Source organism: Phymastichus coffea, unplaced genomic scaffold, assembly GCF_024137745.1.
Source record: "Phymastichus coffea isolate CEN01 unplaced genomic scaffold, Cenicafe_Pcof_1.1 PCOF00246, whole genome shotgun sequence".
Lineage (NCBI taxonomy): Eukaryota > Metazoa > Arthropoda > Insecta > Hymenoptera > Eulophidae > Phymastichus > Phymastichus coffea.
In genome coordinates this window covers 62,270-80,301 of record NW_026707057.1, presented here as the reverse complement: position 1 = coordinate 80,301, position 18,032 = coordinate 62,270, and the positions used below count along the sequence as shown (strand labels likewise).

Below are 18,032 nucleotides of genomic sequence, written 5' to 3'. Positions count from 1 at the left end.
GTTACACGTGGACACACTTGGCGAATTTTTTTTCCACATTTTCGTCCGGTCGAAAAAGTCGGTGCGTAAAAAATTGTCGTGACGAGTCCATGTCGCAAGAAAGGATGAAGTCACGAGACAATTTTCTTTTTTACGGCCAACCGCGCGCATACGAAGTTTCGTAACGAATCGTTGCATAGGCAGTGCCGTGATTTTCTTTTTTCTTTTCTTTAAGCCCCCCCCCCCCCTCTCTCCCCGTTCGCGTAGGAAAAATAAAAGATAGATACAGATTTCGGAATTGATGAACGAACGGTCTCGACGCATAAAATAGCAAGGCGGGGGGAGTGTCATCGGTTGCACATTCTGCCGATGCTAATAAATATAGCGTGCGCGTAGTGCACGGCGAAGAGGAGGAGCGCGCGCACGCATGGCCTTATAATTACGAATAATTAACGCAGCGAGCGACCGAGTGCAGTCGTATATGTTCAGCGCGGCACATGCTGTTTAAGTGACGCAACTATGCTGACCGCACATCGCTGCAGCGTACGTATACTCTTACAATTTTTTCCCCTCCTCTCTCTCTCTCTCTCTCACTCCCTCGTTTACGTAAGACGCGCATCGTGGCTGATGATTTTTCCGTCCTCCCCCTTGCTTTTTTTTCAGTGAAAGTTCTCCGCGATTGTAAAATCATCGATGTTTGTAACCCACATGCGCGGTTGGCTGGAAAGCCCTTACGGTAGCGACGGCAGGTCGATAGACATCGTTTAGTATTTTTACGTAATTTGCAAACGAGTACTTTCTAAACAGCCGTAGCGCGCTCGGCCAGGAGTCGTATATCCCTTTGGCATTCGCCCGCAATTAGGTATAGGATCTCTCTCTCTCTCTCTCTCTCTCTCTCTCTCTCTCTCTCTCTCTCTCTCTCTCTCTCTCTCTCTCTCTCTCTCTCTCTCTCTCTCTCTCTCTCTCTCTCTCTCTCTCTCTCTCTCTCTCTCTCTCTTGTCGCTTGGTGCGCGCGGTGAATTTTAACGAGCGAACGGCAGCGAGGAGGAAGGTCATGGTGGCAGGCGCACACATACGCTACGCGGGTCGTTGACACCGACGCCACCGCGCGCTCCAACAAAATCTCTTTCACGTGACGAATGCTCGTCGACGCGCGCCATCGATTTTCCCCCCGAACGCGCCGAGAAGCTCTCTCGCCCGACGAGCGTCGTCCGTCGCGCCGCGGCGACAGCTTTCCTTTCCGAGCTCGTCTATATCGCGCAGTCCGGCGTACGCGCACTCGACTGCCACGCTGCTTCGACCCTCTCGAGAGCGGCCGCGGCACTGAGCCTATCTTTCGGAGCAAGCGCGCTTCACGGATATAGTGCGCTCGCCGCGTGTGCACTGACGGTGCACGAACGAATTTCGGGCGCCGATGCTCGCAGTCAAAAACAACCTGTCGATTTCACCACATTCCTCGGCCTAATTAAATTCAATAATTAAGCCATCTCCTAAGGCCGAAAGATGAATATCGAACGGTATATATATATATATATCGGTGGAGATCTCTCTCTCTCTCTCTCTCTCTCTCTCTCTCTCTCTCTTGCTCGCTCGCTGGCTCTCGTAACGAGTCGTCGTTCGTCGCGGCGTTAATTTGCCGGTCAAGATTGGCGCCTCGAGCAAACTGACACATCTGCCCGTCTGCGCGTATAATACACGACGCGACAACGACGACGAAGAAGAAGAAGAAGAGGCAGCGAGGACGGAGTCAGTGACCGCCGGCTGCTGCGCACGGGATACGAATCTCGATACTTTGCTCTGCGGGGCGTGTCGACGCATCCGCCCAAGTTCACGCAGCGAAAGTCAAATCAGCCGTGATTCCGCGTCAAGCTGCCGCCACGCGGTCCCCTCGCCGTTTTCACGGCATCGACCTACTGCGAGGCCATGGTTTCCACGAGCTCCGGCTTTTCCTCGCGTTTTTTGCAGCCCGTGCATAGACGCGCGCCTCCAAGTCGGCCGTCGTCGCGCCGCCAGTGTCAAGGGGACGATGCCACGCGGCACGCAAGCTGTGAAAAATCAGGTCACCGGCTGGCTTATCGCCTCTGCGCTTTTCCAGATAAAGCCAGAAAAAGAGAGAGAGAGAGAGCACGCGTGTGTGTATAACTGTTGCTGCCTGTCGCTTACGAAATTACTCAAGGCGCGCTGCACCTAACGTTTTGTAACGCAGCCTGCTCTAGTTTGTGGGAATCGCCAGCGATACATAGATTGCCCCGCGGTGCGAGAGAAACACAATAGGAGCGGGCTCGCGTTTTTTTCTTAATTTTTTTTTCGGCAACTCGGCGTAAGCCTTGACCGAGCGCAATTTTTAGATCGTTTGCTGTTTCAAGTGGGATCCGTAATCAAAGCGATTGCGAACGGGTATCGAGCAGACGCTCGACGGACAAAGGCAGCGATGGAGAGAATAAACAGGCGAGTGAGCCGGGAGGTTTCGGGGCAGGCTGAAGTTTAATCGTCGAGCGAAGGCTCTTTCGTTCAGTTCGTCGATTCTCGCGCAACACAATGGCCGTCGATGGGGAAGGAATGCCGCAACTGTTATTGCAGCTCTATGTTAATCGAACCCAGAGACGACTCGGAATGCAACGAATGCGTCGCGCCGCGCGGCCGACGACACTCGCCTATGGCATTTATACGTATCCCTCGAGCGTTCTCTCCTCGGGCGCATCGAGCTTCGCGCCAAGTAGCTTGGGATTGACGGGCAACCGTTCGCTGCGGCTCGCGCACGACTCGCGGTTCGATTACGATCGATCGAGACGCGCAATGACGCACGAGAAATTGTTACAAAAGCATCGCGCTCCGACTCCGTGCGATCGAGAGTTTCACGCTTTTTTCTGCGTCACCATTTCGCGCGCGTCAGCCCATTTGTGTGCACTTTCGATCATGTCGCGCAAATGTAATTTGCAAAATAGCGAGATGATCGTCCCCCTACCCGGTCTAACGTATTATCAGCTCCAGCTGGCCATATCGCGCTGTATTATTTTATATACAAACGAGAGAGAGAGAGAGAGAGAGAGAGAACTTTAATCTATCGAACGACGTTCGTCGTTTCTTCACTCTGTCTCTCTCTCTGTCTCTCTCTCTCTTTCTCTTTTTCTCTCGCCTCGCAAATATCGCGCGAGCGAATGTAAAAGATAATTTGTTCAACCTCGTTGCCGGCAGCGCGCGAGCACCAAGAAAATTCCCGTCGTTACGTGCGCGCGAGCCCCTTTTTTTTCCCCCGCAAAGTGGAAAAAACAGCGCCACGCGAAGCGATTCGTCTCGTGCGGCGCGCATTTTCGTTGTTATTGTTCGAAAATTTCGCGGCACCGCTCGAGCCGATCGCCCGAGCGAAAGTGGGTATGTACGCGCGGAAGCCGCGCATTAATTCCAGAGAGCAAGAGCGCCGTTTACGCAGGCGCGATACGGCAAAACGAAGAGAAATGGACTTTTACGCCCGACACGGTTTTCCTGTTAAGAGAGAGAAAGAGAGGGGAAGGGGGGAAGCCCGTACGCTCCCTTTTTTTTTAGACGCGCGATTTATTTACTTTGTTCGCGTTCCGAGATATTTGCATCGGAAATCTTGCGTTTCGCGGCGCGGCAACTGACGCAACGGCGACATAACGATAGCTTTCTTTCATGTTCCAGGTGCGACCGTCGATCGCCAACTCCAAGACCTCCAGGGTGGATCTGTTGGATAATAATAACGCCAACAACGCCAACGCCAACAATATTCACTTACCCATTCACGATCCGTACAACTCCAATAGGCACACGGACGGACATGGTACGTCGATACGATAATAACGTCGCTCGAGTTTCTCGTTTTCTCGGAACATCGCGTTCAATTCAGCTTCGACGATCAAACTCGCAATCTTTTAAAAGAATCTGCGCATGAAAGTGCTCTTACATTGACCGATATTTTATATATATATAAAGAGTTAGCGTGGAAGGAATGAAATGAGGAAATGATTTGATTCGACAGGTGTAGTATTACCAATGACTCCGGAACAGGCGATGAAGTATTACGGCTCAAAGCTGACCGAATTCGAGAGAGCCGAGATCGAAAAGTACTCGGAGATCTGGTATCTCGGCTTGTCGGCCTGCAAGATACATGGCGAGGAGGGAGCTCAGCAAAACGGCGGTTACGACGACGACAACGGCAGCTACAACAAAGTCCTCCACGATCATATCTCATACAGGTACGCGTAATTACATTGCCCGCCTTGCTTTCGTTTCTCTTTGACAACCGATCGATTAATCAGCTACCTATCTTTCCCTCTTCCTCTCGACAGATATGAGATTCTGGAGGTCATCGGAAAAGGCAGTTTTGGCCAAGTGATTAGAGCGTTGGATCACAAGACTGGTCAACACATTGCCATCAAAATCATCAGGTTTGGATCCGTTGTATATTGTAGAAATACCGAAATAGCAAAAAAGTGCGATGCCGTTAAAGCAATCATGTCCAATGACAGTGCTTGCTAATTAGACTGATTTTCGTGATGTATCTAACGGGTCGAGGACGCGAGCCAACGAAAAATTGTCTGGAAACAGAAAGTCGGAACGAACGTGAAGCTGTGTAATTTGAAGAAAACCGCGTGGTCTCCGAATCCCCACGATATTCGCGCGATCTCGTCGGCGTGAGTTGTGACTGAACCATACCATTTGAAAGTCTCTTTATTTTTGTCGTGAATTTCTCGTTCGAGATCGTTTTAAGAACGATCGTCGACGTGGAAGAAAAATTGAAATTAGATTTTATTAACAAAAAAGAAAAAAAATCCATCTAATACGCACGACAATAACGTACTTTATAACAGCAAGAACGCGGCCTTGGTTCGAATCACATTTCAACGTTCGCGCGCTAGATACAGTTGAATACGCTGCTGGCGTAGCTCAGAACTGAAAATAATGATTGCTAAAAGTACCTTTGTCGTCTTATTATTCATAGGAACAAGAAGCGTTTCCATCATCAAGCCCTCATAGAAGTCAAGATCCTCGATCACCTGAGGAAAAAGGACAAAGATGCGAATTCATCTCACAACGTGATACATATGCTCGAGTATTTCTACTTCAGGAATCATTTGTGCATCAGCTTTGAGCTGATGAGGTATGTGTCTGCATACATAAGCTCATTACCAATCATCAAAGGCAGCTTCATTTAAATGTCACGGTCACACTAATTTGACTACGTTCTCATTACAGTTTGAACTTGTACGAGCTCATCAAGAAGAACAATTACCAAGGCTTTAGCTTAAGTCTCATTCGAAGGTTCGCCAACTCGCTGGTCAATTGTTTGAGGCTGCTTCACCGGGAGAACATCATTCATTGCGATTTGAAGCCCGTAAGTAGTATATAATCTAAGTGTGCGTGTGTGTGTTCGATTGACACACATCAGCATACCGCGAGCATTACTTAATCATTTCCGTTTCTGCAATGCAACGCAGGAAAACGTGCTGCTGAAACAACGAGGCAGCAGCTCGATCAAGGTTATAGACTTCGGCTCGTCATGCTACAGCCACCAACGGGTCTACACGTACATTCAGTCGCGTTTTTATCGTTGCCCCGAAGTTATTTTGGGCCTACCCTATGGCACTCCGATCGACATGTGGAGCTTAGGATGTATCCTTGCCGAGCTGTACACTGGTTATCCACTATTTCCTGGCGAGAACGAGGTTGAGCAGCTTGCCTGCATCATGGAGGTCTTGGGTAGGCCGCCGGAGCAACTCATCAATCATGCCTCGCGTCGTAGGCTCTTCTTCGGTAAAAAGACATGATTTTATGAAGACCTCTTTTGCTCGACCCTTGTGTTGCCTCGGGGATCATAGGTGATTAATTTCCTTGCTTTATTTTGCCCAGACTCCAAAGGAAATCCTCGCTGTGTGACCAATAGCAAAGGCAAAAAAAGAAGACCCGGCAGTAAGAACGTGATGATGGCGCTACGTTGTCGGGACCCACTTTTCGTTGATTTCGTCAGTAGGTGTCTTGAGTAAGTCGATGTCGATTTTCTTTTTTTAGAAGCGCTTATCACTTATCGATAAAAATCTGACTGCGACTTGAACTTTCGTTACGAGTGAAAAAACGTGTTCGAGTTGTTCTGAGTTAGCTTGACAAGTGTGGGAAATCTTGATGTAAGGTCGAGGTACGCATTGACACACGCACACTCATACACAAAAATGTATAACGATGTCAAGAATTTTTTTTCACGATAAACTGTGACGTTCTTCAACGTTGAATAGAGTTTCAAGGGCCGTTGTGAAAATCTCGAACGACATTTGTTACTTTGCAGATGGGATGCAAAAAAGCGAATGACCCCGGACGAAGCATCGCGTCACGAGTGGTTAACCTCGTCGTCATCTCTGCTCTCGTCGTCGTCGTCCACGATGGCTTCGTCGATCACCGGCAGCAGTACAGCCCTGACCACCAGCGTGATCGAAACATCGTTGCCGGTTCACGGCCAGGCAGCCGTCACTTGTGGCGCTACAAGCGTTTCGGCGGCCGGCGGCGTTGTCCAGGCCACTGCAGCTTCGGTTCGTCCTCGCGCCGAAACGATGGAGGATATACAACAGCAGTACGCGCTATTCCGACTCTATCGCAGTCGCAAGTGCGTCTCCAAGATCACCGACGTATCCGACGGTCCTGCTTCCAGCCTCGTCGTCAAGAGCAAACTGAATGGCAGCGCGAGCAGCCACGCCCTCACCGCTGGCGCCCAGCCAGCCAGCTCGAGGCATGCGTCCACTGGTGACATTGTGACCATCCTTGATCCAAGTCTCGACGACTCGGGCACTTTCCTGCCGCACATCTTGTCTTGAAGTCGGGTGCGGGCTAGCCATTTCTAAACGCGAGCGAGACACCTCCTGTTAGATTCTCGTGCATGCATATGCCATACGAACCAGTGCATTTTTTATGGATGAACAAGCTTTCGTTGCCACCACCTGTATCCCCGCGTAGATATACGTAAAAGGGTGGGCTACTTTCAAATAAGACTGTTCCAATAGGCCAACTCGTTCTTACGTTCGACTCACGCTAAATTTTTTCACACATATATCACCGACAATAATTCGTTCGAATCGGCCAAATTAAGAGCACGGAAAACGAAATAAAAATAGTCGATGTAACTCACACGCTGTTTGAGAAGAGCAGAGAATAATAGGAGGAAAAAATTGGAAATGGCTAGTTTGGCGACGCACTTGACAAGAAAAAAAAATTCATCGAAATATTTAGCCATGACCCAACGAATAGTGAGGGGCGATTACGACATAATAAAGAAAACGCAATTGTATAACTCGTAGCTAGGCTAATTGACTGGAATGTTATGGTATACGCTGACGAAGAAAAAAATACAACATAGATTGTCTTTCGTTTTTCTCGTAACTCATAGCCAACACGTTCATTGTGTAATTTTATAAATGTAATTTATTGTGATCGATCGACATTTTATTCAGCAAAAAAATTAATAGCTTTCCATCAAAAGCAGGATCGATTGAGTGTACTGATTTGCTCGCGCAGTACACCAAATCAGATGGTGAACGATCATGAAAAACGAGAGAGAAAGAAAGAGAAGAAAATAGAGATTGTAGAAGCGAAAGTGTATCAGTCTTTTTTTCGATGGCTTCGAAAACCAATAGGTCGTTATTTAAAGTTTGCGCGGATTACCCTTGTTAATCGGCGTGACCCCGTTTTTCACGAGGCCTGAGTAGTCTTATTGTGATATTAAACTACCACTGTCTTACTTGGATCTCTGATTATTGAGAATATAGTGTCGTCTAATATTAGTTTTCATTAATATTACTTTTAGATGTATGGTTAATTATTATTATTACGACTATGTACGATTACATATGAATATAAATATATAAATATTATTTTGTTATGCTTTCGAGCATGGCTACTGCCAGCACTATGACTGTAATCATTAGACTACGTGTTTTAATGACAATTAATTAGACCGATAATACTGCAATCGAAACTAAAGGAAGAAAAAAAATAAACAAAAAAAATTTATAAACATTGCAATTTGACATAAATTAGCTCGATTGTCCAGTATATTCAAACCCAGGGTACACGCGATAAAGCTTGTTGCGCATCTTGTTTTACGATTTGAATAGATATTTAGTAATTCGCAGAATCTTTATGCTGCAATATTACAGTCTCTTTATTTTGATTGTATCATTAAGATTATTTTTAGACTTACTGTCACTTTCTTCCTGTCGCATGAAAACAAAAAAACAAACAACAACAATGCTATATGTATATATTCTTTCATCCTTATTTTGAGATAAACCGCTTGCAGTTGTGCTGCATGCATTTTAATGATATACCAACAATTTTTTTACGTACTGATACTATACGTAAAATGTTGAGCAATTTAACATTTTTCAAATCGTCGAAATTTTATTACTCTTTCGAATATCGAGTTTCTTTAATTTCGCAATTGTTTCTAGAGCCAAAGACTTGGCGATGAAACACCAGCATGATTTAAGAACTGTTCTCGTATTTATTAAGAAAAGTCAACAACGAACAGGAAAAGAAAATTCTACCTAACTTCCACACAATTGTGTATTTATGCGTTTTAATCTCTTACTCGACAATTAATGTGTAAATAATTACTAATATCAAAATGTAGACAAAAAGAAGAACAGTAACACACTCCTATACAGAACCACGTGTGACAAGACTGAAAGATGTTACATATAAAAAAAATTATTATTTATCAATCCCGTTTTAAGAAATAAACAAAAAGTAGAAGTATACGTTCGTCCATCATTTTATTATCGTAAAAAATATAGAATTTTTTTGTTGAAAATGTAGGTAAATGAAAAAAATTAACCTCTAGCATCATTTCACACCGTAGCGATTCGAAATTCTGTGAAGCCTATCATTGAAAGCATTATTTTTTCACTGCCGCTGCGATACTCTATAAAATGGCAACACAAGCAATGCCACGTACCAATCAAACATGCATAGTAATTTAACTGTATGCTGTGCGAATTACAATTTTTTAGGGATGTTTTTTAGGGACACTAGTTGAGCGTATCAATTTAATTGATGATCAATCGAAACAATATCAGTTACTTTGGTTTTTACAAATACTAATCTTTAGCTGTACATTGTACGTAATGAAATTTAAGAGTGTATAGTATAAACCTAAGTTTCGTAAATTATCATGTACTTTTTTGCTGCTCTATGGTGTAATGCGAATTTTAATTAGCAACGTGATGTTCTAAAACGAGTGTGTAGAAATTATTTGCAAATTAAGGAAGCCTTGTCAAGCTTGTTGGAAATGTGAAAAAGTAATTTATTATAAAGTTGAACAGTTTTGTACATGTGCATTTTAAACCAAGTGTTCTGTTGTGCTTAAAAAACTATGGAAGTGCAATATCAAAAATTATCGGATAAAAACACGCTTGGAGTGATTCAAAATTGTTATCTATTGTGGAATCTACTGTCATATGACAAAAAAACCAAAAGAATCTACGGAAGCAATAGAATAGTGATAAATTAGTGGGAAAAAAATGACATTTAAAATGCGCGTGCTTTCGTCTTTGTTTGTCGAAAAAATTAGCGTAAATCAATTGCCGAAGAGTTTAAAAAATTTTTTATATCTGTGCAGTTCGCTAATATATTGCCAATTATAAATGTATTGAATCGGTGTAAATCTCTTTGTAGCAAAAAACTCGTCATTTTGTCATATGTTAAAATTATTGTTCGCATTGTTAACTTGTAAACAACAAAGTATAAGTGTATAAAATTTGCTCTTGAATAAACATTTGAATAGGCATACTTTGAAAGCAATTAAAAGTGACATTAGTTGATATATTCGTACAAACACGTCATAGCTTTGTACCTTTATAATATTTTCGATACAAAACAGGCTGCTTTTTTTCGATTCATTGTCTCTCAAAACTGTCTAATTCCAAGCTGTGTTTAACAGTTGTCAAAAATGCATGGTCCAATTGAAATTGTAAATGAAAAACGTAGTTCAATAGGACAATCAATTCATCACTAGCAGAATTGAGTAATTAGACTATGCAGTCTAATTACTTTTTATTATTTTATGTACAATTGATTTGAATTATCAAAAACATAGAGTGTAAATGATTGAAGCATGTAGGGTGTTGAACCAGTCAGTCGTCACTCGGTCAAAGAGATCACAAAACATAAGGAATTGTTTCATTAAAGCGTAAGAACATAATTTCAAAGTGCACCAAAACCATGCCACATGATAAAACGCAGAAATCACGATGAAAGCACTACAAAACTTGCGTTTTCGTCTCGCTTTGAAGGCAAAGGAAAACCATTATCTGAATAATAAAAGTATCAAAAGCGTGAGTGCGTTATTATGCGAGCTAAATTACGTGAAAGTGCATTTTGCGATTCGTAAACAAAATATAGTTATAAATAATGCTAATCCTCGATAATTTGTTTCGTGCAAGCGCGAAATTTTAAGATATCTGCCTGACATTATTACAAAAAACAAACAGCCTCGAACAAAAAAAATAGATATAACGACTTGTATAATCTAGGAAATGTGCCGCATATAAGCCTAAAACTATCGCTGAAATAAAAGCGTTATAAAAATATGCGAGGAAAAGACTTAGTGTATTCAAGGCAATTTGTGCGTTAAAAAAAACTATCGTACGCAAGTAAAATTGCGAAGTAAGAGGATAACGACACTATGAAACGCGAACAAAAAACAAAAGAAAACAAGAAAAGAATAAGTAATCTTAATTATCCCAACTAAAGCATCATCACCTTTTGTATCATTTGTCCGTTTGTTTCTATCTTGCTGCGTTTGTCTTTCATTATTAATGTAAACCAAGATGACTCGTTCTCGATGATATCTTGTGTGTAAATATACTAATAAATATTATACATATTGAGAAATTCCGAGTTTCATTTCTTTTTCTGCGGTACCCAAAAAAAAAACGTAAAGGCGTTAAGTAAATTGCATTTTGAAAACTGCTATGTGTTTTTTTGTATCTGTTTTATTCGTTTGATTAAAAGAATAACTAGCCGATCTTGGATTTGTTTACAAGAGTACGTGGGTACACGAAGAGCAATGGAACACAATGGGTATACGAATTAATAACACGTGCTAACTGTCCAATTAGCATGAATCGCGAATCGCATTTGTGCGCGCCACAAGCTAATCATTGCAATTGATAGACTTGTTTTGCTGAAAACTTGTTTCGCACATTTCCTGGAATACTTAGTATAGCTATTAGACACGTGATATACGCACGTTCGTGATTTGATATGAACACGTTGCAGAACATTTGCTCGTCGAGTTCAGAGAGTTCAATCAAGAAATCGTACGACAACATGACAAATACTTTCGTTATCTTGCAATTTGGCCGAGCAAAAAATCCGTTCTATTGTAAGTCGTCGTGAATGAACTTGAGCTCGGAAAGTCATTTGCGGCGACTACATCTTGGACTTGATTGCTCAACGGAATATAGTTTAACTTTGCACTGCGCCTACACGTTGATTACGACTGGCTGAACAGTGATATTTGGCGTGCTTCCCGGATAAATGATCGGCGCTGCTTTATTGCAGTTGCTCGGAAAATGCATCATGCCCTCGCAGCCAATGAGTCGGAACTGCTTGTCGAGGCATATCCCTAGTTCGGATACGTAAACTTCGTTTCTCTTCTGCAAAGAGCCAGCAAAGGTCAGATTGGCGACAGCTGCGAGGTGGAGCGCGACAAACTTACCGAGTTGTGCACGCAGCCCACGAAGGCGTCGACGCCCAGGACCTGGCGCACCGCGTCCAAGTACTCGTGCAGCTGGTACTTCTGGTTGGGCAGCATGTTGGCCTTACCGAGCACGTGCTTCATGTCGTACTGGTCGAGTAGATCGAGTCCTTTCTTGAAGTACTTGACCTCGGTGCTCATGCTCTCGATGTCGACCGAGCAGGTGCCGTGCTTTTCCCACTCGTGGCGCCAGAACACGTGCGGCTTGGCGCCCTTGTGCACGTCTATCCATTTGACTTCGAGCTCCGCGCGTATTGACTCCAGTGACTTCATGTCGAAGTGCAGCGAGCTGTTGCAAAAGAACGGACCCATCGTGTGCAGTTTCTCCGGCCACAGGCCGTGGATCGACCACTCTTCGTTCGGCGGCAAGTTGCACTTGTGCGACGGATTCTTCTCCTCCCACTCGTAGCAGGATGTTGGCGGCCAGGCCTGCATGAATATCAACATGTCGTAGTCTCCCACCCTCGCCAAGTGCGGCAAGCCCTCGCTGCGAACAAACATTCGTTATTTCTTAAACTCGTTGGAACGTCGCTGCCACGCACTTAGCGACCCAATTTTCCGTGATACTCCAAACGATTTTTTTGTCGTATCGATTGCGCAACGAGCTTTAAAGTAGATAACAATTAACAAGACTATAGCGTCTACGATATCATTCGAATTTTCTCGACCAAGGGTTTACTTGCGGTCACAGGAGCATTGGACGAGCGGTGCGAGTCCATCGTACAGATTTCGAAAGAACCTTTCGGCAATTCCTTCTTTGAGCTGGCTTTAACTGGCGCGCTTATTTTTTCCACGAGAACGCGACGGGGCTTTCGACGACGTTTCTTATTATCGCTCCTAATGACTTATTGATAACAGTTTCAATTGACCGGCAAATGAGAAAGTTACGAGCGCGATATGCCGTGTCAGCGAGCGGAATCTCGACTCTCGTTCAAATTTCATAGTTTTTTCGACACTCCGTGCGGAAAGTGCGTTTTTTCCGCACGCTCGGCAAAAAACGCGCGTTAAAAATCGCACTTTCCACACGTCGTATCAAAAAATACGGTACGGCACATGTTCGGGAAAGAGTAATATTGTATCGTAATGTACTATTTCACGTTGCAGACTCACCTGACTGCCAATTGAACGACGAAAATACCGATGACACCGTGCAGCAGCATTTTCGCTCTGTGACAGCGCGTAACCGCTCGGATAAATGTTATAATGTCGGGAGCCGAACAACGCGCATGTGGCGTCAGTTGGGAGAACGAGAACTGGCTCAGCCGACAATGTTGCGAGAGCGTAGCGTCGCACTTTTCCAGCCTCCCACTCTGTCGCGAGCTTGGCCCCACTCCGCTCAACTCTACTCTGCCGCTCGGCTCTAAATCCCTTTGCGAATATCTTTGTTCGATCCGTGGGTGCCAGCCAAGAGTGTGGCTTTGCTTTCAAAGAACGCTATCTTTCTGTATTATTTCAGAAAGCAATGTGGAGCAAGCTTCAAGAGCGCGCACTTGCCGGATTTTTTTTATCGTCATCTATCTGTACTTCGGATCGAATTTCGTTTCAGGAATTTCGTACGATTTGGTACAATGTCGATCTATTTGATACTCGAGTCGGTAGGTAGCCTCTTGACTAAAAACAACTTGTGCGCGTTGAAAGTCTAAGGAATCGATTTTTTATTCAGTATCGAATTTCAGTCGATTGCGAATTTTCCTATTTCTTCAAGATCTCTCTGTAATTCTTCTTAGACCCTTTCGTCTGGATTCACCTTGCGGCGCACCTATTCGCCATCTCTTCAACAGTGGGATTATGTAACACGATATCAACGCCAATATGGGCTTAGCTAAGTTATATAGCTTTCGCTACAGTTCTCAATACAGACATTGATAGGCTTGAGCGTTTTTTTCGGTGTCTAAAGTCTTAGCGTCAATCCCTCGGCCCAATCCACAATTTGCACAATTAACCAAATAATACAGAAAGGTTCTCTATACCTATCCATGATACGCGCGTAAGTCCAGAGCTTCCTTCAACTAACGAGTTATTCGAAATTTCATATTCTCCAACAGATTCGCCACGATAAGTTAGCGTGAACAGCGTCAAGTACAGGACTCCCCCGAAAAAGTCCTTTGTTCAAGTAGTAGAGCTTATTTTCCGACATGCTTCAATAAGTTATATCGGAACACGATTTACTCTTACGAAATCTAGACTTAGTAGATGAATTATTATCTAGCCAAAGATTGTTTTAAGGATTTTCTAATGTAATGTGCCATTGAAACGGGCGGAACTCTTTATTGTGACTATTTTGGGAGATGAACGTGATTAAATATTTTGACCGGCTTTCAAGAAAGGTGCCTTGACAGTAAAAGTCATTAAATATATCATTTAATATCACAATAATTGTCATTTAAATAATCATATCTACACGGGCAACGAACGTTAAATTGACGTTTTGACAAAGAGATTGAACGTCTTGCAATTCAATCCCTTAGGCCAAAAAAAAGTTAGGGCTCCGTACTTTAATCACCTTTTAGTTAACTAATTAAAATATCGTAGCAAATAATAAATATATTCAATCGCACGAGGGATCATTTTTTTCAAAATTATAAGAGCTTTCTCTTAACAGCAGAAAAGAAATAAAAAATAAAAAAACCAATTTTTGAATAAATATTTGACATGTCAAAAATGGCTATTTTCGAGGGTTATTGGTACTTTTTGCAACAATTATATATAATGAACGAAAATAGCCGTGGGATGGCTTAAATTGTAGATTTTGAATTTTTCTAAAACTTATATCTAAAACGTTTTGATCTAAAATGCATACCGTTGCTTACAGACTTAAAAAGCCTGTTTTTGCAAACTTTGACCTCTTATAAAAAAAAAACATGCAAAATCTCAAGTTACACGGTATATAAGGCATCTATTTACATTATTTTTTACATATTTTTGACAGATTTTTCCATATCTGTATTATCGTTGAAAATGACGCCTTTTTGTCTATGTTTTTTACCTTATAAATTACTAAGATTGTCATTTTTTAAGTGATAATTGACTAAGAACTATATAATAAGATTACAAACTATTTTCAGCAAAGTAAATGAATCCGCAGCTACAATAAATATTCAAATTACAGAGATATTCATAGTTCTATAACCAATTCCCAGTGACGAAACAAGCATAATGGTGGTATTAATACATGTCAATTTGACATTATATTGCTGCTTTTCAAAAATGATCTACAATGAAACAACTCTATCTCATAAAGTCTACGGAATTTTATGGTAAATTTAAAGGCTGCCTTGAGTTGACAGAAATACGAAAAACATTAGATGTAAGATACAGATTATTGGAAAAAGCTAAAGAACTGAATATAACAAATGTTCCACTGAATCTAAGTTGTTATAAATGCACAACACACACACACACACACACACACACACACACACACACACACACACACACACACACACACACACACACACACTCACTCTCTCTCTCATTATAATTAAATTTAGTTTCCAAGGTTAGTTGCTAGGAGTATTTGAATTGTAGAATACACAATGAATTTCCCTTATAATAATATATACATTTAAATGTCTAGTAGATTAATTTTTTTTTCATATTCAGAAGTAGTTGTAGTATGAAGAATAATTTTACATCTATAATAAAGGAATCTACTTTTCCAGCCATATCCAAATATTCACCAATTAAAATTAGAGGAATTCATTAAAAATTAATGTTTTTTAAAAATAAGAAGTTTTAATTGAAAATCAAAATATTTTATAATGAAAGAACAATTACATAAATCAACATTAGATTATTTAAATAATTTATTTCGTATTATTCATTAAATACATGGCCTAAGCATTGAAAAAGTCAATGCTTAGAATGAACACAAGTGCTAAAAGACAAAATAAAAAAAATTTAGATAAAAAAAATTATAGAATTTGTACCTGTAGTTCTTGCAGTAACTTTTACCTTAGCATTCAAATTTAAATAAATGTATAAATACTTTTACATAACATTATCATTGAGATATAGAGATCATCATTTTATTCACACTGGTTGAAAAAAGTACTTTGCTTTTCAAAACAAACTGACACAAGTTGTAATTTGGTAAGTAAAGAGAAGAAATGCAGAAACACTTCTTGACTAAGTTTCCAAAATAATTTCGTTGAGATGTATTCAATGTTACCTTTTTCTTTCACCCTTTTGAGTTTTACGCTTCTCTTTTTTTTCTTCTTTAAGTAATTTTTGTTTCTCCCTAAAAAATGAATCATACATATTTGCTTACTTAAAAAAAAAAAAATAATTTGTTTATAAATGAATTAACAGAAAAAATAAATAAAATGACTTTCTTACAAATGACCAAATATAAGTACAAATATACCTGTCTTCTTTATCTTTTTCTTTTTTTTTCTGACTCTCTTGCTTGGCTCTCTCTCGTTTCTCTCGTTCAGCTTGTATTATGTTAGTTACATTAGTATTTTTCTCGATGCCACAGTCGCCAGCAGAACTTCCTCCTCCTCCGCCACCACAAACTGCAGTTCCATCATCGTCTCCTTCTCCTTTGCTTTCTTCTTCATCTGACATTTGACTATACTGAGCTAATATGGCTTCTTTTATTCTTTTTTCCTCCTCTGTATGATTACTTTTATGAGAAGTGGTTGGAAGGTTTTGAGATTCCAGCATACGCACCAGCCGGACATCAACATCTTCTTTTGGAGCACTGTCTCCTGGGCCATCTATTGTCTGGTTCCACTTGGCCCAAGCTTCAAGGATTTCATTGACATGTTTTTCAATATCATCTTCCTGAAAAACAATCGACATTTAATATACTACTCATTGATTTCGTGCGATGCTCATGTGCAGCTTCGTTAATTGCGAGGTGTATGAGAAATAAACAAAAAGCCTCTTCACTTAAAATTCACTCTCGGATAAAAGACGTAACGAACATGATGCTAATTTTTCCCCTAGAGAACTCGCAAAAAGCGCGAGAGGCAAAAATGGCAAAAAGTTGATCGTGATCGAATATTCGATAGGTATTCTAAAAGCGCGCTGTTACATTCTAACCTCACACTGCTAACGGTCCCTCACCGTTATGCCGGCGAGAATGCCCTCCAGTGCCTCAGTCTTTTCGTCCTCGGTTTCATATCCTTCAAGAATGCCTTTGATGTAGGCGCCGAACACACTTTCATCGGTCTTCAATTCCTGGAGCTTGCTGCTTAGCCAGGAATCGAAGTTCACCTTCACCACCGCCATTGCGTGCCCGCAAACCTGCCTCCAGTTTTGCCCGCGATACGTACACCTAACCTGTGCCACAACTGGCTAGATATATTATATTGCCCCCACTACGCTAAGCACTGTGAGCGAAGCGTTATTCGAAGCAGGTAATCAGACATGCAGACTCGAATATTTTTTTAGCGTTGGTCTTGCGGCAAAAAGAGCTTCGAAGAGTTGCTGCCATTGCTCTCCCACTGAAATGATATGCAGCTGCGCAAATTTAAGTTGCTCGGCGAGTTTTGCTGCGGCTAATGTATGTGCCGTCCCGAGATGGACTCAAAGTCAAATCATGATTATTTTTTCTTATTTTTTTTCCTTTTTTCACATAAGTAATCTTCAGTGAATAATCGGCGTAATTAGTTATGTACAGGGTTGGAGAGTATAAATGTTGAATCGGTTTTAACACAGCGTCCTACAAAAGAAAAACTGGAATCGAAGTAGGGGCGAGGAAGTATAGCCAATTTGTTCAAGTCTGCTATCACTTGCACGTGGCTTTTAACTTAAAAGATGAATCTTTCACGTTACCAGGTGTGTTTAGTAATTTGAATAATTCGTTCCGAATGACATTGCGCTTAAATATTCCATTTTATCTCGCAAGCACGGTAATAACGAAGTTTGTTTAGCGCGTATCCTTATCGATTCGAACGCGAGAATTAAGGATTTGTTAATAATGACAATGTGCTTGTATCTAATTTAAAAAACGCTTTGACTTTTCGCTGGAAAAACTTGATTGTCAATTGAAAACAATTTTTTAATAATAGGAGAATCAGAAAAAAGGGGCCCAGTGCATCTTGAGGGCATATACATACCACACCTCGCCATGTTTATTTGTTTACTTTACGCCTGTATCCCGCTGTGTTCCGACACTGTTGTTCGTAAATTTGACCTTCTGCCAAATTGTAGCTATTGACATTTGGGAACGGCAACTGGTCTTGGGTGAACGCTACCGTCATAATCTTTCTTAGGTAAAGGTGTCGTCTAAAAATTTTAATTGACACATTTTAGGTCAGATCAATCGCGAAAACGTCAT

At 41.7% G+C, this 18,032-nt stretch overlaps 3 protein-coding genes across 4 annotated transcripts in view; 1 reads left to right on the top strand and 2 right to left on the bottom strand.

Moving 5' to 3' along the window:
- LOC131674456 (dual specificity tyrosine-phosphorylation-regulated kinase 2-like) overlaps positions 1-10,819 on the top strand; it is a 36,941-nt gene extending 26,122 nt beyond the window's left edge. Inside the window, exons 3-11 of one of the 2 annotated variants that reach the window (XM_058953153.1) lie at positions 3,640-3,778; positions 3,977-4,193; positions 4,287-4,385; positions 4,940-5,098; positions 5,194-5,332; positions 5,436-5,751; positions 5,848-5,977; positions 6,278-6,430; positions 6,476-10,819. In XM_058953153.1, the coding sequence (XP_058809136.1) occupies positions 3,640-3,778; positions 3,977-4,193; positions 4,287-4,385; positions 4,940-5,098; positions 5,194-5,332; positions 5,436-5,751; positions 5,848-5,977; positions 6,278-6,430; positions 6,476-6,800 (1,677 nt within the window). In that variant the 3' untranslated portion in view covers positions 6,801-10,819. Of the gene's footprint in view, positions 1-3,639; positions 3,779-3,976; positions 4,194-4,286; positions 4,386-4,939; positions 5,099-5,193; positions 5,333-5,435; positions 5,752-5,847; positions 5,978-6,277 lie in introns of both variants that reach the window. The other variant, XM_058953152.1, reaches the window with a different exon arrangement.
- Positions 10,820-10,956: 137 nt separating this feature from the next.
- On the bottom strand, positions 10,957-13,014 carry LOC131674457 (ribonuclease Oy-like). The gene is made up of 3 exons (XM_058953154.1): positions 12,854-13,014; positions 11,705-12,230; positions 10,957-11,642 (listed from the first exon to the last, which is right to left on the bottom strand). Exons 1-3 carry the CDS (start codon positions 12,901-12,903, stop codon positions 11,469-11,471), a joined length of 750 nt encoding a protein of 249 aa, XP_058809137.1. The 5' UTR covers positions 12,904-13,014; the 3' UTR covers positions 10,957-11,468.
- A 2,540-nt stretch (positions 13,015-15,554) lies between these two features.
- On the bottom strand, positions 15,555-17,183 carry LOC131674459 (coiled-coil domain-containing protein 43). The gene is made up of 3 exons (XM_058953156.1): positions 16,817-17,183; positions 16,110-16,531; positions 15,555-15,983 (listed from the first exon to the last, which is right to left on the bottom strand). Exons 1-3 carry the CDS (start codon positions 16,979-16,981, stop codon positions 15,911-15,913), a joined length of 660 nt encoding a protein of 219 aa, XP_058809139.1. The 5' UTR covers positions 16,982-17,183; the 3' UTR covers positions 15,555-15,910.
- Positions 17,184-18,032: the final 849 nt, after the last annotated feature.

What these genes read in the sequence shown, in the direction of transcription:
- LOC131674457 (XM_058953154.1), bottom strand. Translation starts at nt 12,903, where the DNA reads ATGCTGCTGCACGGTGTCATCGGTATTTTCGTCGTTCAATTGGCAGTC. An exon ending in GTCGTTCAATTGGCAGTCAG is followed by an intron (nt 12,231 to 12,853) that starts GTGAGTCTGCAA and finishes GTTTGTTCGCAG; the next exon opens with CGAGGGCTTGCCGCACTTGG. An exon ending in TGGGCTGCGTGCACAACTCG is followed by an intron (nt 11,643 to 11,704) that starts GTAAGTTTGTCG and finishes GGCTCTTTGCAG; the next exon opens with AAGAGAAACGAAGTTTACGT.
- LOC131674459 (XM_058953156.1), bottom strand. Translation starts at nt 16,981, where the DNA reads ATGGCGGTGGTGAAGGTGAACTTCGATTCCTGGCTAAGCAGCAAGCTC. An exon ending in GCATTCTCGCCGGCATAACG is followed by an intron (nt 16,532 to 16,816) that starts GTGAGGGACCGT and finishes ATTGTTTTTCAG; the next exon opens with GAAGATGATATTGAAAAACA. An exon ending in GAAAAAGATAAAGAAGACAG is followed by an intron (nt 15,984 to 16,109) that starts GTATATTTGTAC and finishes TTCATTTTTTAG; the next exon opens with GGAGAAACAAAAATTACTTA.